Source organism: Chelonia mydas, chromosome 13, assembly GCF_015237465.2.
Source record: "Chelonia mydas isolate rCheMyd1 chromosome 13, rCheMyd1.pri.v2, whole genome shotgun sequence".
Lineage (NCBI taxonomy): Eukaryota > Metazoa > Chordata > Testudines > Cheloniidae > Chelonia > Chelonia mydas.
The window spans coordinates 25,671,061-25,691,905 of NC_051253.2; the positions used below are offsets into that span (position 1 = coordinate 25,671,061).

Below are 20,845 nucleotides of genomic sequence, written 5' to 3' on the forward strand. Positions count from 1 at the left end.
GCTTTCATTTTTTAAAAATAAATTCTAGCCCTCATATTTGTGGAGAAAAGCCTGAAAATGTGACCAGAGTGCACCCCAAGACCACCAAACCCAGAGCACAAATAAAAAGAACCAATGTTTATTATTTTTAAAATCTCATGGTTTTTAAGCCAGTCTCCTGATTTTGGGGGTCTGAGTCATGTTTTTTGAGTTCTTGGGGTTGCCAATATTGTTGGTCTCCCTTTTTATGCCTGCAGTTTGCCCCTGCAAATAATTGCAGTTTCGTATGCAGCCACACAGACACCTAACTACCTGATCTGTGAGCACAGATGTCTACAACACACCTGTTGGTATTGGGGCCTTAAAGCAAATTGCAGTGTTGCTAAGCTGTTGGCTGAGGTTCTGTGCTGCACCCACTGGAAATGCAGCACAGAAGGTGCAGGCCAGGTGCAGCAGAAGGAAAAGTTCCTTTAAGTAAGGCTTGCCGGCTGGGCCTTAGCTGTCCTGTGTCCTGCCTGTTCTGGGGGAGCTGGGGAAATTCTTTTCTGGGCGCCTAAGGGGCTTTTACAACCCTTGCCCTTGGCTGCTAGCTCGCACAAAGGAAAATCCCTCCCATAGTGTCTTGACTAGTGGAAAGCAGCAGTTTTCCAACTGTGAATTTTTTTGTATTGTATATCGGAAGATAAATTATGACTCATAAAGAGGAATTGTTTAGGCACCACACATGACAAAACATAATAGACATTTTGGCTATAAATTTAAAGGATTAAGCAGTGACTTGAACCTAGAATGAAAGCAACACCAACTTGAAACTGAAATCTCCCAATAAATTGTCTTAGTCCCCTGCCCATTTGACTGAAAAGCACGTTTGTTCTTGTAACTCTGCCTTCGGCAATGGATCATAAAGCTGTTGTGATCCTAAGAAGCTATCAATCAACCTGAGTCAAATCACAACAGTTGTGGAAGGGTGTCACGGAGTCCCTGGGCAATGCTCTGGAACTGCTCGCTACGAAGCCAGTCAGGACCCTGGTGAAGTCTCCTCTTTGTGGACAGACTGTCGTCAGGGCAAAAAGCTCACACGGCTTCCACCTTCCTGGGTCTGACCTCGGAGCATTTAGCATCTTCTGCCCCTCCGTGCGCTTCCCACAGCGAGTCCGCCCAGGCCGTGTCCTGGGGAAGCCAGAGGGTCCTGCACCCCAACTTCTCAGTCAGATGTGACTCTCAGCCAGCCAGTAAAACAGAGGTTTATTAGATGACAGGAACATGGTCTAAAACAGAGCTTGTAGGTACAGAGAACAGGACCTCTCAGCTGGGTCCATTTTGGGGGGCAGTGAGCCAGACAACCACGTCTGCACTTCACTCCACGTCCCCAGCCAGCCCAAACTGAAGCTTTCTCCAGCCCCTCCTCCCTTTTGTCCCTTTCCTGGGCCAGGAGGTCACTTAATCTCTTTGTCTCCAACCTTCAGTTGGCACCTTTGCAGAGGAGGGGCCCAGGCCATCAGTTGCCAGGAGACAGGGCGTCAGCCATTCTCTCTGCAGACCCCTGCACACACCTGCCCTCTAGGGCCCTGCAACAGTCACACACCCTTATCCCACCACCTAGATACTTAAGAACTCCATATGGGAAACTGAGGCACCCCCACAGTATTCAGAGAAAACATTAAGAACATTCCCCCTTCGTCACAAAGGGAACAAAATGTGCATGTACACTAGCTGTGGGCTAACACTTCTCCCTCCTTTCTGTAGTTAATTGAAACCAGCTTATCAATCTAAACTGCATTTTAAAACGTGGGTGGATAAGTTGGCTCTTGGTGGCACATCTTCTTTGCCCATGTATGAAAGCTTGGCCTACCTGGCAAGCTTCTGTGTTCGTGAAGATGTCCTGTCTCTGGGGCGGTGGGTATAAGAGGCACCTGGCCATAAAACCCTGCCCGCGCTTTGCCCCGAGGCCCCGCTTCAAGTCGTCCTCTTCCTCTATGGCACTGCCTGCATTGCTCCTCTTCCCCCAAGGACTGTCCCCCGCCCAGCACTTGCACCTCTCCGCCCCCTGCCCACCAAAGAGCAGTAGTCGGGGGGACCTTGGTGGTGGGTCAGAGAGGTGCGAGCGGTGGGTGGGGGGCACTTGGGGGAGGGGGTGGAGAGGCGCGGGCAGGGGGACTTTGGGGGAGAGGGCTGAGTGGGAGTGGGGCCTGGTGTGGCACGGGGGTGGAGCGTGGGCAGAGCCTCGGAGGAGGAGGCCAAGCTGGGGGAGGGCCTCAGGGCAGAGCAGGCGGGGGGCGGGTCATGGTCCAGGCACCAGTGGCCCCCCCCCACACTTCTAGGGAGCTTCCGGTGCTCATGCCCAGGCTCCCCAAATGCAGGAGTCATGCACCGGCCATGCATGTCTCCATTGTCCTTTTAAAATGCTGGCCCTTTAGATGTTCTGGGGTTAAAATTTTCCATTCAAGCCACGTGGGTGACATATAATTAGAAATAGTGGTAGCAAAAAAAGAAAAGAATTCCTGTTTTGTGGCAGTGGGATGCTGGTGGAACTGTGCATTAAGAGCATGTGCAGCTCCTGCAGCAGGAGTCTCACGGGAATCCGGCATGATATTTGGTGTTGTGATGAGCGCGCCACGAAGTGGTAATTACCAGCTGGAAGGTAGAGGGAAGGTAACAGATCTAATGGTTGTGTTTCTTACACGGGAGTGTGCTAGCACGAGTCAGATGACCAGATAGTGTGTACGTACATTTCACCTTGGCCATCAACTGTACAAATGTTGTTGGGTATACCCCTCTTTCATGTAATGCTGCCTGCAATGTAAAGCTCGTGTCCCTTGGTTGTCTTGTCTGTACGCTTTACTTCTGCTCATTGAGGGGTAGCAAGAAATCTTGGTTTCATACACCTGGCCTGTGGAAAGGCAGTCTTTGTCAGCTAGATCTGCCTTTGAGGCAACAACACTTTATAATACCCGTGGAAGCTTGCTGCTCAGGATGGTGGTTACTGGGTAGGGAGTTGGGGCAAAATGGAAGCTGGATCCGACATGCCAGAAGAGTAAGTGCCACTCTCCATCTGGACAGTGGAAGGTGAGACTTCCATGGCCACCTAAATGTTTCTCTTTGTTTCTTTCTTTGTGTTCAATTTAGACATTAAAAATAGCACTGGACCTAGCTAACAGCTTGGGAGACCCAGTCTGTGACGCATCCGTCTACCATAGTGTAGAAGACATGGTCAGGTACGTCTGAGTCTGAGGAATGCGTTGGTGAATAAATGAATATGAATCATTGTAATAATCCTGTTGTACAATTCAATCTGGTCCTTGTTCTGTGTGTCTTTATGTTCCACTGATGAAAGGCTGTGCTGTAATCAGGGGTGACCAATGTATCCACTTATTTCACAGCCCGTATTCACAGGAGCAAAAACAAATTTGGTCCTGAAAGATTATGGGGCGTTGCAATGTGGTCTCCTAATTTAGATTCTTTCTGTAACAGGCTAAACCCTGATGTTTATGATCCATTTTTAATTCTCTAAAATCCCTTCTCTGAGGCTCAGGCGGAGGCACCTAGCTCCTATCTGAGCCCATTCAGTGCCAATCAGAAGTTGTACGCGAAGGACACTGTCTGTGATCCCTCCCTCCCTCCCTCCCTCAATGCCCAGAATGGCACTTCCTGTCTCCCTAATGCTGTCTGCCAAATCTGGGATTGAAACATTCTCTCTCCTATCTCAAAGCAGGTTTTAGCCATGATCAATGCAATGGTGCTGGATGCAGTTCATCTACGACTACACTTGCAGCTGCACCATGTTCAGTGCTGGTTCAGCAGCAGCCATTGCTGACCCCTATGGTCAACAATGGGTAATTTTGCTAGTGTAGACAAGGCCTTTCTGTATAACAAGAACACAGTGAAGTAAGGTCTTATTTACACATCAGACGAATCATGCTAAGGTCTGATTCCTGTTGGAGAGACATGCTACAGCTCTTCCATGAATAGGTGAAAGCACAGTGACACCATTAGGAGCTGTGCCTAAACCATGTTGTGTGTGGACATAATTTGATCAGGAACAAACTATGCTATAACCTACTTACAAACTCATTAAAATATGGCCTAAGGGCCCAATCCCACTGCAAAGATAACTGTAACCAGGATGCGATGCTTTCAACTGGCCCCTATCAATCAAAGCCTTTCCCATTCTGCTGTAAAAGAAAGCCTGTATGCTGTACAAAGCCCTTCCTGGGGTTTGGCTTTATTAACAAAGAAATGAACAATAGTACCACATAAAATTAGCTCAAACCTTCTTCCCAGACCTGACTGCTCCTAGCGTTCCTCCCTCAAGGCTGCTCAGCACACACCCTAGATCAGAGGTGGGCAAACTATGGCCCGTGGGCCACATCTGGCCCGCGGGACCGTCCTGCCTGGCCCCTGAGCTTCTGGCCTGGGAGGCTAGCCCCCGGCCCCTCCCCTGCTGTCGTTTCCCCCCCGCAGCCACGCCGCTGCGTGGGCAGTGCTCTGGGCGGCGGGGCTGCGCGCTCATGCAGGGCCGAGCAGTAGCATGTCTGACTCTGGCATGGCTCCCAGACATGCTGCTCTGAGCGGCATGGTAAGGGGGCCAGGGCCAGGGTATTGGATAAGGGGCAGGGAGTCCTGGGGGCCAGTCAGGGAGCAGGGGGCGGTTGAATAGAGGGTGGGGTCCTGGGGGGGCGCTTAGGGGCAGGGGGTCCCGGAATGGGGCGGTCAGGGGATGGGGAATAGAGGGCGGTTGGATAGGGCAGAGGTTTGGGGGGGGCAGTCAGGGGACGGGGAGTGGGGGGGGTTATATAGGGGGTGGAGTCCCGGGGGGCGGTTAGGGGCAGGGGTCCTGGGAGGGGGCGGTGAGGGGACAAGGAGTGGGGAGGGGTTGGATGGGTGGGGTGTTCTGAGGGGTGTGGGAAGTGGGAGGGGGCGGATAGGAGATGGGGGGCCAGGCCGTTTGGGGATGCACAGCCTTCCCTACCCGGCCCTCCATACAGTTTTGCACCCCGATGTGGCCCTCGAGCCAAAAAGTTTGCCCACCCCTGCCCTAGATTCTCTTTCTTCAGAGGCCCTCCCACCTCATTTATAGCCAGGTGGGGTCATGAGCACAGTAATGTGTGCCTCACTGAGTTAGTAGAAAATAAATTAACCTGTAGCAGGATCAACGCCTGCTAAGAAGGTGGGGTGTTCCCGGCTGGCAGGGGTTGCCGGATACATTTGGTTACAAAAATCATAGAAGGGTAACACAGCACCTTTTTTTTACAACACAACTATGTGTCAGCTGCTTTTGTGTATCCATTCTTAGGGTGTCCCGACAAAGACCCGCAGGAGCCGTCACCTTCCTTCCTTTTTGACAGCCTCACATGATTATTGTTTATATTGTGGTAGTACCCAGGAACCCTAATCATGGACCAGGACCCCATGGTAAAGTCATAATGATGCTCCATCATTCTCGCCTGCCACGCGTCCACTGAACCTCACTGAACTCTGGGCAACAGGGCGGGTGCTTCAGCCTACCGTCCGGCGAATGAATGGTCCAGAGCAACGACCACAGAGTTGCCTCCCCGATGAAACATCTCATTTCCTTCCATTTGATATGCCAGAGGAGCCCGCTTTTCACAGTGAAATTGAATAACCTCCATTCCTTCCAGGCACATCCAAGGGGCCTGTGATACGTACCGCCCAATGGATTTATATATTAGATGGGCCCTAAAGAGAAGATGCTCTGCTTTCTAAGCTCACTGCTTTTTCGCCCCCATATCCTCTCTTGTCATTGCAGTAAATCAAAGGCAGGTTTCCTGCGTCAGCTGATTAATGACTCCCAGTCCTTCCCTTCTGGTATCAATATTCCACACTTCTCCATGGAGAGTGGCCCCCCTGCTAGCCAGGTCCTTGTTATGGGACCCGATGACTACATTGTTGCAGTTGTAAGGTAAAGGATTTAGTTTTTCAGCCCGGGTGGGTTTAGAGATGGGAGAGCAGAGAAAAGAAAGTTCATTCAGTATAGTGATGAGAGGAATGACTCTAGAGATTGGTCATGACAGACCTATCCCCATCACCTAATGCTCACTGGTTCAGCCTAGATCCTTGGTGATTGCAAGTCATTGCCATCTATGGCTGTTCAATGGCCTATCTGAAATAACTTGGTGGTCTTAGTCTAGTTCCTAATGGAGAGGTGTTCATATCACAGATTTCCACCTCTACCTGCCATCCTTAGCAGAGTGTCCCAACATGACGGGAGCATGAAGACTGAAATAGCTTCTCACTTAGAGGTGACAGCTCCAGGCCCGTTGACAGGGCTGTGTGGAAGAATCTTGCACTGCTGCTACCCATGCTGTACCTGTTCTATAGATACACAGAGACCTTCATTGTTTGGGGTTATCAGGCTGACACCTTTCACCATCACTAAAAAAAACCTATGGAAGATTCCCCACCAAGGTTGAAGGGGGAATCTGGGGTAGTGCTCTGACAGTACCAAGTCTTGGAGTGTTATATGAATTATTGGAAGGTTTTTCACAGGGTTTCTTTGTCTTCCTTTTCAGTTCCCTCAACCGTCCATTTGGAAGTGGAATAATAACACCCTCTGGAATCCTTCTAAACAGTCAGATGTTGGACTTTTCCTGGCTGAATAGTACATTGAACTACTCCTCTCCTGGCCTGGTAATGAATTCCATGAATTTGAACTCTTTTGGTTTTGACTATTTTTATTCTCAAATAACTTCCACACAAAAAAAGGGAGGCTATTTATACAGGCTGAGCTCTCTAGCTTTCTCTTCACTTTCCATGCTATCCAGCAGAGAAATAGAATATAGACTACAGGAGGAGGTTACCTCTATGTGTGATCTGGCTACGTGAAATATCATAGTATTGCAAGGAAACCATGTAGAGTCTAGCATGGCTGCCATGTAGAAAGCACACTTCCCCCAGGCTGATCACACATTATATTGATTGGAATTAAGGATTATATTTGAAAATTATTTCTCTCCAGCTTGAAAAAGTGATAAACAATGGAAACCACATCCTAAGGTCTCAGACAGAGAACAGCATTGACCACTGCTGGTCACTTCCTGTGCTAAACTGTTGGGTGGTTTTGCTATGCACTGTTAAACAGTTGCCACTTTCCACCCTAGAGGTGGCTGTATTTTAGCAGCGGGTAAAATGACTTCTGTGTATAGTTTGTAAAGGGCTTTGAGTGCCTTGGAATGAAAGGTACTAGATAAACGTAAACTAGATCACTTGATGATGACCTGTTCTGTTCATTCGCTCTGGGGCACCTGGCATTGGCTGCTCTCAGAAGCCAGGGTACTAGGCTAGATGGACCTTTGGTCTGACCCAGTATGGCAATTCTTATGTTCTTATAGCAGTGAGAATGGCATCATAATCAAGCCAATAGTATTAGGGTTACTGACTCAGAAATGAAAAGAGAAACAAGTTAACAAGCAATTTGGGCTATGGAAAATCTTTGTTCTGATCTGTTTACTAGTTTTGGGGGGTATTTTATTTTATTCACCAACAGAGGAATCTCATTCAGCCTGGAAAAAGACCCCTTTCCTTTTTACTGCCCACTATTGTTCGACCATCAGAAGGAATGTGTGGGACTTATCTTTGTCTGGGAGCTAACAATGGCGACAAAGCCTTGAGCAGCATTACGCAGGTCAGTTTTGAGTACTGCATCTGAGCATATTCTGAACCACCTGCAATGGGGACGGTCCAAGCTATCTTCCAGTGTTTCTTCATGTTGGCATTTGCATTCTCTGCCCCATGGGCAGCGGGTGGACCACCCCTTCGGGGAGGCTAGCCCCACAACCCTACCCCTTCCGCATGAGCCCCCACGGCCAGAGCCCTGAGCCCCCACGCCTCTCTCTTACCACAGCCATAGCCAGACGGAACCCCGAGCCGCCCTCCCAACCCCCGCCTCCAGAGGAGCCCTGGGCCGGCTCCAGCCTGCCAACTGATCCAAGCCCCAGCCGGAGCAGTCCCTGCCATGCCAGCCAGGCTGGGGCCAGAGCAGCCCCAGCCATGCCGGCTGGCCCGGGGCCAGAGCAGCTCCAGTTCAGTGTCCCACAGCTGCATGCTCTGCCCTGAGGGTTTCCTACACCAACATGTTGGTTACCAGAACAAACATGAAATACACAATTCCTGTTTTTGAAGAGGTTAAAATATTGTCCTAATGTGCATTTAGTTCTGCTTCAAGGTAACAGCCCGTGGAGACTGAAGTCCTCTGGTAAAACACCGACGGTGGTGTGATGTGGCAGATGAGTTTCACTTGAACCGATACTCCCGGTTGAGTTATCTTCAGGGCATGAATGTAGGACCTGTGAGTCTAAAAGCATGAGCCTCTACTAGTTGAGCTAAAGGAGCAGGTCTAATAGTCCAATGGAAGCTGTTGGCTCATATATGGTCGAGCCACACTGTGTGAGCATAGGTTAAGCTTCCTCTTCCCCCACCTGCTGTCCCAAAGCACCTCACATCTGATCTAGAGGGAGAGTCACCAGGGTAGAAAAGAGAGCTCTGTTTCCCCCATTCAATCTTTGTACTTTCTGCTGAGGCTACCAAGAAAAATGTTAACTGTTGTCAATGAGCAACAACTTTCTGTTGCTACTAGTCAGTCTGGATCCAAACTGGTGATCTAGAAGTGGTCAGATCAGTCCTCTGAGCCATGCAGTCCTGGTTAATTGGTAAACTAAAGCTACATTTGCTGTGGTTTGTCCATTCTTTTCACTAAGGGCTTGTCTACATGGCTAGTTAGGGTGTGAATGTACAGCACTATGGAGCTTTTCGTGCACGGTACCAAGGTCCATATGGCTAGTTAGTGCACAACAGGCTAGTGTGGTGTACATCCACAACCTGGCTTGCTGCGCGCTAACTAGCTGTGTAGACAAGCCCTGGAACAAAGCTGTGTGCCTTCTCTGATGACAGCTCTCAGAAATATGGGAAGACAGAATCTTAGCAACCTCCATAAAGGTTTTATGACCTTCTACAACCTATTTAAAGGTCATATTCTTAAAGAATTGTAGAAAATAGAACTGTTGTGTTGTGAGAACTGCAGGAGGATGGGAATGGAATTTTGGTTCTTATCCCCAACAGAAGTTCAGTTTAGCACATTCCTTCCTGAAATTCTTCCTATTGTGAGTTCTGCAAATAGCTCTTCCTAATTTATCACTTGTAATGAGACGGAGTACTTGCTGATGGCATGACTGTATATATAACAGCACTGGATTATTAAAAGGCAAGGGCAGAACTCAGCTTTACTCTGAGTGACTTTACCTCATCGAAGGCATTAGTCAGAGGAAGATTAAAGCCACCCACTTGCCTCCTAATGTTCTATCAGAAGGGTTCACTTTTGGTCATAAAAAGACCTTTTCAGAGATTTTCCTGGAGTTTCAGCCTCATGACTCCTGCTTATTTAATGGGAACTATTTGCAAAACCTCATGCAATTCTAGAGATATATCCCTTAGGGACTAATTTTTTTTAAAAAGGGCCTCCAAAAATGTGCCTGCACTATCTTCAGGTGCACCTATTTACATATATAAAAACATGCATTTTGTTCATGCAAAGTGGGTAATTGTGCAAAAAAAGTCTGCCTTTGTACATTGGTACATTTGAAAATGTTGGGGTTGCAAATTAGGAAACTGCTTTGGATGCTTATTCCTTAGTGTTTGAATCAAGTTGTTAAATTTGGAGTCTTTTTCTTCTGTAGGTTTTAGTAAATGTTTTAACACTTAACAAGAACCTGAGTGAGAGTCTGTCACTGGGTCGGCTGCACCCACAGCTTCAATCCAACATCCTGCAAGTTGACAGTGAGTATGGAGATCAGCACCGATCTTGCTAGACAACATTTCTATCATGGCAAAAAAGAACGGGAATTTTCTTGTACATCTGTGTTTACTCTGCAGTCTGCCTCAAAGAGACATCATCTGTTTAAATGTACAATGTGGCTGGTGGGGAGAGGAAGTCCATTTCAAATTACAGCATGTTTAGGAATAAGGATTGGTGGGTAGGAGGGACAAATTTAAGGGACACAAAGTCAAATTTAAAATTCTAGCAATTTAATCAATTTCTTTTACTCCTTCAACTTTCACCAATATGGGTGAAATTGACTGGCATTACTTATTCCATGATTGCCAAATCCTTCTTGTCATTCTTGTTGGACATGGGATCCAGCATTTTAGAACATTGTCTCATGTGCATCAAAGAAAGCAAAGGATTTGGAGATCACAGGACAAGTCACCAGTTGGTGGATTTTGTTTCTGTAGGTAAAAGCTAAAGAAATAGACAAGTTCTAATTTAATGTTTTGAATTATAAAAGGGACTGTGTGTTCCCAGCTTGGTGTGGAGTGGTTAGGATGAATCCTGGTGTGCAGAAAAGAGATGGCACGTGCCATAGAAGAGCTGTGCTCTCGTGTTATCCGTATGTCCAGTTTCAGTACAGCCCGGAGGCCTCCACGCAGAAACATCCCACAGAGCTGACAGTTTTACGCAGAAGTCTTGCTTTCTGTTCCTGTGTCTAAGCATCGCCATACTTAGCAATTTTAAGTCTTCATCACATACAAACTGTGAAGTGTATATCCAAAGAGACAGTCGTTATGAGCGGGCATTTTTGAGCACCTTGTGTATAGGATAAGCAGTACTTGTACATTATGCTCAGCAATGAGATATAATAGTGACCACACTGAATTGAAACAAAACAATAATAAAGTATCAGACATTGGAGATGGCAAAGATATATTGGGCTAACATATTATTTTCCCAACCAATTTGGGATTGGTCCTTTCTGGCTAATCTCCAGTGCTTTATCCAGTCCAAATGTCCCAAAGTGATGGAGTTACCCCCATCCCTCTGTTGAAGAGTTTTCCATAGTCTGGTAGATCTCACCATTAGCACATTTCTCCTTTGCTTAATGTCATCCCACTCTTTCTAGCTACATCCCTTTATTCTCACCAGTTCCTCTCCCTTCTTGGTGGTCACACCCTTCAAATACTCATTTTCCCCTCCATCGTCATTTGGCCAACCTGTATGTGTTCAGTGTCTTCCAGTCTTTCCTCATAAACCATTCACCTGGCTCTTAATAATTGTTTTGCTCTTCTCTGAAGACACCTCCAGTGTACTGAGATTGTGGCACCATGAGTATCCAAATGAATGAGGCAAGACCAAGAACATGTCTTCAAACTGGCAGTCCTTTAATGTAGCCAGTCTTCATACACAGTGGTGCCTGCCTCTCCTAGAGCTAGCTACAGGCAGCGTTACCCCCACAAATACTTTTTCTTTTACTTTCCATTCCCCGTGCCCATGTCTCTGCTCACCTACAACCTAGCTGGCAGGAAGAGGAAACCCATGATAATATCTTTCTGGTTGTTATGTGCCTAGAACTCTACCAGTCTAGATGTCCTTGCAGTGTTGCCAACTTTCCCAAGTTTATTGTGAGTTTCACATTATTCGGTATTTTTCTTGAAGCTCCATGTCCTAAAATCATGTAATTATGTGAAGATCTCTGCTTTCATTAAAAAACAACACCACCCCCCTCCCCAAAGTTTCTAGCCCTCATAGTTGCAGAGAAAAGCCTGAAAATGGGACTGGAATGTAATTTAAAAACTCAGAAACCAGAAGACAATAAAAAATATCCAAAATTTACTATTTAAAAAAACTTCATGGTTTTTTTTGCGGCCTGAGTTGTGATTTTTGAATGCTTCAGGTAGATAATACTCTAAACCATACTCTTACCTACACTTTATATAGGTATAGTTACCATAAGATTTTTACTTATCTGCTTAGTTTGTGATGTTGTATCCTGAGCCAATTTGCAATCACACTGCAGTATTTATATTAAAATTGTGAAAGCACAACAAATAACAAAGCAGGGGAGGTAGGTAGAGAAAGGCAGGGTTATATGAAGGGAGCCAGGGAAGAAATTGCACTGTAGTTTATAAGGCTTGTACTTCTTGGCAGCTTGCATTTTTTGTTGTGTGTCTGTCTTGCCTTTGTAACTGTGAGTTCTTGGGGCAGGCACTGTCTTCTGTTGTGTGTGTGTGTACAGTGCAGCCTCCAACTCTGGCTGGGGCCCTTCAGCTCTACTGAAATACAAATAATAAATTATAGGTGAAATTCAGGTGTGTCTCAGCTCTTAAATAATCTTGGTGTAAAAAAATATGTCTTAAATTATCAAAAACAAGAAGTGATTTGGGGGGCCCAATTTGAGACTCCTGAATGGGGCCTTGATTTTCAGAAATAGCTGAGCACCTGGAGCTCCAATTGCCTTCAACTGAAGTTGCAGGTACTTGGCTGCTTGGAAAATCAGGCCCCAGTTATCTTAAGCGGGGCACTCAAAACCTGAAGCATGCCAAGTAGGGAGCACTTTCTTGTTCCAGGCAAAGATTTCCACTTTGGCTTTACAGGCTCGAGAGATTCAGAGAAGCATCTCAACTTTTGACCCAAATCTCTGAACCTTCTGAAGTTCACCCATTAGTACTTTTTGCCACACAGTTTATAAGGGGCATGAAAGACTTCTTCTCCTCTTGTGCTTAAGAAAAGAGGTGCTAGTTTCTATTGGTTATGTGAAGAATCTGAATGGTGCTGCTTCTAAACCTACTTTTAAGGTGGACTACAGCTTTCCCCATACTCCTGTTTAATTCTGATAGCCCTAATATTTTATCCTGAATTAATCCCAAAGGCCTACAGTGAAGCCTACAGTGAAGTTCTGTCTGCTGGATTTTCATTTTCTTGCCCCACATTTATCTTATTGTCAATTTTTGCAATGGCAGCAGTTTATTTTCCCCTTTTGTTGAGAAGGAGCATCCTCCACATCCCTCAGTGATCCTCACATATCTCCCATTCCCACCCCCACCCTCACTCAACACTGCCTACCTTGACAATGCGCCATTAGACACTGTCTTTGCTGCTGAGAATTGGGTGTGCTCTCTTGAGACACTGCTTCTTACTAGGCCATTGAATTTGTACTCTTGTGATGCCTCTCTTCCTTCCAGATCCCTAAGAGTAGGACACTGATGGGCAGGTTCATTGGCACAATGGATTAGAAATTTAAGGTAAAAACTTGGAACTCATGCAATAATGGCTTCAATTAGAATAACTTTGTCTAAAATCTTAACAGGTGAATTTCCCGAAGAAGATATTAAATTCCTTGAAGCCAGGGGTCATCAAGTAGATAAAGTCGATGTGCTTTCCTTGGTTCATGGAGCCAGGAGAACCAACAACTTCATCATTGGTGTGAAAGACCCAAGAAGCATGGATGCTGCAGGAGCAACAATATTATAACAACCTCCATTTGGTGCGTTCATTGGATAAAGCTTTAAACAACAACAACAAAAATTATGTGCATGTTCTGAAATGGCCCAGGGAGGAACGAGCAGTGTTTGCTGTGGGTTTCTGCATTGTTGAATAGACCTTCTGCATTCCCCACCTCAAACAATGCAACAGTGGCTGGGAAAGGCACAACACAGCCCTTTGATTTTGTAAAAAAATAATTTGAGTTGTAATAATCTCAGTTATTAAAGGAATGCAGGGAATACACTTTTACTTTGACAATGCCCCATTAGTGATTTCAGTCATTTCAAATGCCAACCTTAAACACTTTAATTTAACCAACAGAAACATTAGCAAAGAAGATGACAAAGAGAACAAAATATTTTGTGCCAAACAGACAATTACTGCTGTTGCTGTAATTTTCAACTCCCTCCTTTCCCTGGCTTGACACCCTTGTCTCATATAAATCAATATATAATACAGATTGATGTACTGGCTCTAGGCAGTCATACCTGGAACTTCAGGGATTTCTTTAATATTCCCTGTGGGTCAGCTGATTTTTACTAGCATGGATATTCCTATATCAATTACCATTCATACATCACTACACATCTTTAGTGCCCTTATGTCTCCTTCACCCTGAATGTTTTGAATTAATTTACTGCATAGACTCACTGGGGATCTGGACTTGGAGTCAGACTACATCTACACTGGCAAAAATGGCACCCGGAATTTACCACTGGTGCCCCCAAAAGAGGTCCAGTGGGGGTGGCCACAGTGCAAGTTGTAATGTAGAAAGAGTTCATGTAGAGTCAGGGCTTTTTTAACACTGTCTCAGCTAACCCTGCTCTGAAAAGGTGAGTCCCTTGCTTGATTGAGCCCCAGATTCATGCCAACACTTCAAACCAGAGCTTAGATACTGTTGTCGTGGGTGCATTAGAAAACGTAAGTTATAGAGATAAGACAGGAAACAAATCAAAAGCTACTTACGTAATATTTTTTAGAGTCCCCAACATCCAAGACAGGCTGAAGGAAGCATTCAGCATTTGACTTGTCAATAAAAATGAGGAAATACAAAGCGTGATCATGATCATTGCACAGATTGATTCTGGTCACCTTTTGAGCACCTCCTTTTCTTTCCACCAGTCAGTTCCAGACAGTCACCCAGCACTTTAAGCTTTTTTAAAATGATTTTTGTCATTGTTTTCACAGCCTATCGTGTACTGGTTTCCTTCATGATGTTAATATATCTATGGCCACTGTACATACTATATATGTATGTCTGCTTATGGTTGTCTTGGTATTTCATATGATGCTTTTATGAAAGGGATTCCAGATCTTGTCACGCCGGAGAGACCAATGAGCTGGAATCTTGTGAATACTGTTTTGTTCATATTATATCGGGGGTGGCCACACTGTCGCTCGCGAGCCACGTGCAGCTCTTTGACTATTATAGTGCGGCTTGAGGAGCCTGCCCATTCTCCACCTACCAGACTGGGGGAGGGGAGTTTGGGACCTCTGCCTTGCAGCGGGGTCGTGGGGTAGGGGTTTCTGCCCAGTGGGGAGCGGGCTTCAGCCCTGCAGAGCACACCTGCCAGGGCTCGGGGATTCAGCAGGAGCAGGGCTGAAGCCCTGAGCCCTGGCAGGCGCCTCTCGCGGGGATGAAGCCCTGGGCCCTGGCAGGCGCACCCTGGTTCTCAAACTTCTGAAGATTATCGTATGTGGCTCAGAGGATCAGTAAGTTTGGCCATTGCTGTATTATACCTTTTTATGGCTCAAATGCGGTTTAATGGTGGGAGTATGCAGTATCTTCTTAAGGGGATCAATGAACTAACAGATTATCAAACTAATAATTCTTTGCGCTTATGTAGTTTCTGTTAGCCGAGTATCTCAAAATTTTACAAACATTAACTAATAAAGTCCCAAACACCCTGTTGAGGTAGGAAAGACATACCAGAGAGATCCCTTTCATGCACTACTGAAATGCAGACACCTCTAAGGTAGAACAAGGTGGCTATTAAGCAGACATGAATAAACAAAAATATTTTCCATCACAAATCATAGAATCATAGGGTTAGAAGGGACTGCAAGGGTCATCTAGTCTAACCCCCTTATCTAGTCTAATTCCCATGACTCCGTGTGGGTCAGCCATCAGCCAAGTAATACCGCAGGAGAAAGGAGAAGTGCTGTAGTGAAAGCAGCATGCTGCATTCATAACACTATGCATGGTTTGGAGCAGACTTCGTAAGGCTTACTAGGGAAGGGAGGGAGGCATTTTTGTGCATTGATCCTCATGGGCTGAAATCTGGGATTTTTCTAGGACAGTGACAGCAATGATCTATCCCCCATATATGGAGGTTTACTGAACATGGTTGTAAAACAAGTGTTCCAGGAATTGTTATTTATAGTGCTCCAAAAGAGTGCACATTACTTAACAGCTCAGTTGGAAAGATAAAAGTCCTATTTGCCAATTGAATTCTTCTTTTCACCAGTATAGTTCTGACGCTGAGCCCCGAAGGTCCTTTTACAAGTAAAGACTCTGGTTCTGATCCAACAGAGCACTTAAGTGTCCCAATGTGGAATTTCAGTAGGATTATTCAAATGCAGTAAAGTTAAAGCATTTTCCTAAGTGCTCTGCTGGATCACAGCCTATACTGCAAAGATGAGAAAATGAAAAGAAACAGGGAGATGATATTATACCCAAAGGCCACACCTAACAAAAACAAAGGTCTTATGAATAGTTTCCTATTCACTCTGGTTAAAAAGTGGTGTCAGTATAGCATATATTTGACAAAGAGTCACTTGTCATTGAAGCTTGGTCAGAAAATTTCTACTAGGACCAGCATCTCTAATCTTGGTAGTCAATCTAGTATGGCAAGATCCACTGAATTTCATTTTAGTTAATTTCAGTTTAATTAATTGTACTAGAAAATGCGTAGTATTTCCTCATGTAGAAATGAGACAAACATTGTGAAATTAAAGGGCCATATTCTAACCTTAGAGACAAATTCTGCTTTTAGGAATATATATATTAATATGCAGTAATTCCATTGACTTCAGTGGAGTTACTCTCAATTTGCTACAACATGAGAGCAGAATTTGACCTGTTGTCTTTATGCAGAATTCGGCCTTGATATCACTGGGGAGCTCTCCGCACAGAACAATAGTAAGACATGGCCCGAAGTGTTATGAAGACAATTGACATTACATTTTGGTAAAAAATGCCTTTACCATTTGTATCATGATCTTGGAAGTGACCGAAAAAGCAATGAGGGTCAAACTCTTTATCACCCCTTTACAGTGTTGTAAAATTAGTGTAATATTCTATTGTACATCAGGAATAACTGAGATCAGAATCTGGCCGTGAGCGTGGAGTCAATTAATTAATGATTTCCCACAGAAGCTCAATGCAGTTAACGAATGCAGCTTCAGAGCAACATTTCAGTGGTTTTAAATACAGTAGTGCATTTGCACTCCCAATTGTGTCAAACACAGACTGCTATGTATAAAGCTCTAAAGGTAAGGACATATACAATGAGTAAGAATGACATTAAGCAACTTGTGTATGTGTAACAATTATTTTGTTTTACCCTACATTCCCTCTTCTGTTCTGGAGAATCTGAATCAGAATCAGTACAGCCAGTGCTTAATTTGTAATGAAAGAGGTGCTGGGGCTCCGGTAAATTTTTTTACATTCATAACAGGTTCAGCAAGCCCAGAGGTGCTGGGACTATGAACTGCCAAGTCTAGAGATGCCAGAGCTCAGCTCAGGCACAGCTTAAGCACTGAGTACAGCCATTTGTCCATCACTGACAATTTTAAAATCAAGATTGCATGTTTTTCTAAACGATCTGCTCTGTGAATTATTTTGGGGAAGTTCTCTGGCCTGTGTTACACAGGAGGTCAAACTAGATTATCACAATGGTCCCTTCTGGCCTTGGAATCTATGCCTCTATGAATTTTGCCTTCCTCATTCCGCCACTCAAGTCTACAAACAGTGAATGGGTCTAATTCTGATTTCACACCTGTGTAAATTGGGAGCAACTTCACTGAAATCAGTGGAGTTTATGTTGATGTAAAATGGTGTAAGGGAAGTCAGAGCACCGTCAATCTGTTTTCAAAATAGCTGTGCTAATACCTTTCTTAGTGAGCTCTTGGTTCCTTGACTAAGACTGGAAAATTATGAAGCACTTTTCCTGTATTAAGTGGCACAGCTGTTAGCTATCAGATTTGCAGTGGGGATTCTCTCTGAATTGCTGGTGGTTTTCTCTAGAACAGATTTCAGAGTAACAGCCGTGTTAGTCTGTATTCGCAAAAAGAAAAGGAGTACTTGTGGCACCTTAGAGACTAACCAATTTATTTGAGCATAAGCTTTCATGAGCTACAGCTCACTTCATTGGATGCATAAAAGTGGAAAATGCAGTGAGGATATTTTTATACACACAGACCAGTGATCACTTTAGATAAGCTATTACCAGCAGGAGAGTGGGGTCGGGGGAGAGAAAACCTTTTGTAGTGATAAACACCCATTTTTTCATGGTCTGTGTGTATAAAAACATCTTCTGTATTTTCCACAGTATGCATCCGATGAAGTGAGCTGTAGCTCACGAAAGCTTATGCTCAAATAAATTGGTTAGTCTCTAAGGTGCCACAAGTACTCCTTTTCTTTTTTCTCTAGAACAGTTGTGCTCAAAAGGTTGTAGACTCCAAGGCCTACCCCAGAAACTGAAGAAGGATTTGGGTCCCAATTTTCCCCTCACTTACATCAGTTTCACGCCAGTGCAACTCCAGGGACTTCAGTAGATTTACTCTGGATTTACATTAGTTTGAGGGAAAGACAAATCAGGCCTCTTAAGCATAACTAGATAAAACTCATAACCTTTTCATAGAGGACAAGATTATAGCACAAATCAGCAATAAGAAGGTTGGGTTTTTTTACCTATTAAAAATCTGACTTAGTGGGAAGTGCTGTTATTGTGGGTGAATGTTTACTTTGCAATGGTTTTGAGAAAGTTCTATACATCAGCAAAGGGCTTCTCATTGTTATAGGCCAGAGAAAAGAGCACATTGGGAGGGCCAGGACAGCTTTCAGAAGGAGTAACAGATTGTAATGAGCCTTAAAAAAAAAAAAAAAAAAAAAAAAAAAAAGCCTCTGTTTATAGAGCAGATGAGGAGGTTCAATGGTGGCACCTCCAATAATGAGGCTATCTGCCAACAAAGAGCCCTCCAGTGTTCAGCCCTTGTGCAGAAGGGAATGATTTCCACAAGGATACTTAGGAGGGAGAAAGTCCCTCAACGGCAGTAGCTTCTTGCAGGCTGAAGCCCTTCAAGATAATGAGGAAGTTCATCCAACTGAGGACAGTCCCTCAGCTTTGTGCAAATCTTCCACAAGAGGGGTCTCATATCAGCAGCTGCAAGAACACTTCACGGAGCTGGTCCTTCTAGTATAGCTAACCAATACTGTGCCCATCACTTCGATAGCTACATGCTCAGCTTCCTTTTTCCTACCTAGACAGAAGTATGTGCAGATAGGTAAGAAAGCAATTAAAATCTCATCAAAACATATCTGCTTCCCACTCCCTCTCCCCACATTTGTCCAAGAGGCCATGTACATATTCTAGACTAGGAATCACTTTTTGCGGTTCCACTGGGGGCATGGAGAGATTAAGTTCTTAGAACAAAATTGTAACATAGTATTTCATTTTGGAAAATCCATACATGGTCATGAATACAAGTGAAACGATGCCACATTTACTGTACAGGATCATTTTTTTTTTGAAAATACTGACCTATGAAAATGCATTGTAATCATAGCCGTGACTTTGATTGTATTGAAATCACATGTATCTGTGTATTTTTTCACATACAATGAAAAAAGGCTAAAATAAATGCAGTTTTCTTTTTGTATTATGCACTCACAATGCACTTGTTTCATCCTTTACAGTGTTCTATTGATAGACTGCATTGTATTATTATTTATATCACTTTTCCACCTAGAGGCCCAAAATTGAGATCAGGGCCCCATTGCACTAGGGACTCTATGTACATTTAGTGCAGGGGTCGGCAACCTATGGCACACGTGTCGATTTTCAGTGGCACACTGCCCGGGGCCTGGCCACCGGTCCCGGGGGCTCCGCTGCCGGCCTGGGGTATCGGCCACCAGCCCCCTGCCAGCCAGGGTTCCCTCCACCAGCCCTGCTCAGCTCGCTGCTGGCCCCGGGTCATGGCCACGGTCCTGGGGCTTCCGCTGCCAGCCTGGGGTACCGGCTACCAGCCCCCTGCTAGCCGGGGTTCCATCCGCCGGCCCCGCTCAGCCCGCTGCTGGCCCCGGGTCTCGGCCACTGGTCCCAGGGGCTCCACTGCTGGCCTGGGGTACCAGCTGCCAGCCCCCTGCCAGCTGGGGTTCTGGCCACTGGTCCCGCTCAGCCCACTGCCGGCCCTGGGGGGCTCTGGGGGTCTCTGCTGCTGACCTGGGATCCAGGCCGCTGGCCCTGGGCTCTGCAGCTGCCTCCAGCTGTGGCCTTCTGGCCCCAGCCTGGGGCAGTGAGGGGTGCAGTCAGGGCCAAGAGGGGGTGCAGCTCAGCATGGATCACATGGATTATTATTACTGGCATGCGAAACCTTAAATTAGAGTGAATAAATGAAGACTCGGCACACCCCTTCTGAAAGGTTGCCAACCCCGATCTAGTGAGAAACAATCCCTGCCCCAAAGAACCTAGATCTCAGTGTATTTTATAGAAGGAGCCAGCACAGTAGCCCCAGATCCAAACATCCCCAATTTGGGTCCACATTTTGAGACTCTACTTTTTCAACTAAACTAAATAAGATTTTGTATGCAAGGTTAATAAATGTGCACTTCTATTTCTCATATCACGAATGTCTTTCCAGTGTTGTGGTACATTTGTTTCAAATGGAAAAACAAATGGTATATGTCGGACGTGTTAAAGGGGATACTGCTCTTAACATTTAAAAAAAAGAAATATTTACTCTTTTCTTACAAACAGGTGAGAAAGAGACTCTCTTAGGACTATGCTCAAATTTCCCTCCTAGGCTACACATCCCTGTCGCTGTTCTTAAAAACACTGGGCCTGATTCTGATCTCACTCCCACCTGGGTAAATCAGGAGTAACCCTACTAAAGCCATAGGCTCAAGCAGTGCTCAGCACAGGAACAGAATGGAGGAGCCTTCGGCCACCTTTGTACTTCTTCATATTTTGGGTCCCTTTGGCTCAAATTAGAACAGCCTCAGGAGTGAAATTCAGCTACTGGGGGAAAGCGGAGGAACAGCACTGAAGTGACACCATTGGATAGACCTATAATAGAGAACTAAGCGGTTTGTATTTTACCTGCTCGGATACAATTGGTTAAAGGACAAATGATTCTGTTTGTCCACACTAGCCATGCTGAACCTTTTGAGAAGCCATGCATTGCAGCCCCATGAACACACTAGTGCTTTCCTAAATCAGTTCAGTTGCAATGCACTCTGGGAATCTGTCCCACAATGCACAAGTCACTGCAGAGGTGGCCTGTCTGAGCATAAAGATGTACTGTTGGGAGAGAAACAACCAGTACTGCTCCTTTCACAGCTGCCTCAGCCTGCAACCCTCCTTTAGTTCACTG

The 20,845-nt window shown here is 45.3% G+C and overlaps 1 protein-coding gene across 6 annotated transcripts in view; it reads left to right on the plus strand.

Moving 5' to 3' along the window:
- The window catches only part of GGT7 (gamma-glutamyltransferase 7), a 52,775-nt gene extending 33,636 nt beyond the window's left edge, over window positions 1–19,139 (plus strand). For 4 of the 6 annotated variants that reach the window (XM_043527527.1, XM_037877096.2, XM_043527526.1 and 1 more), the window contains exons 10-15: window positions 3,106–3,194; window positions 5,747–5,899; window positions 6,510–6,627; window positions 7,484–7,621; window positions 9,669–9,768; window positions 13,074–19,139. In XM_043527527.1, coding sequence (XP_043383462.1) covers window positions 3,106–3,194; window positions 5,747–5,899; window positions 6,510–6,627; window positions 7,484–7,621; window positions 9,669–9,768; window positions 13,074–13,237 — 762 coding nt within the window. In that variant the 3' untranslated portion in view covers window positions 13,238–19,139. Of the gene's footprint in view, window positions 1–3,105; window positions 3,195–5,746; window positions 5,900–6,509; window positions 6,628–7,483; window positions 7,622–9,668; window positions 9,769–10,277; window positions 11,134–13,073 lie in introns of those variants that run through there. The other 2 variants (XM_043527524.1, XM_043527525.1) reach the window with 2 other exon arrangements.
- The last annotated feature ends 1,706 nt before the right edge of the window (window positions 19,140–20,845 follow it).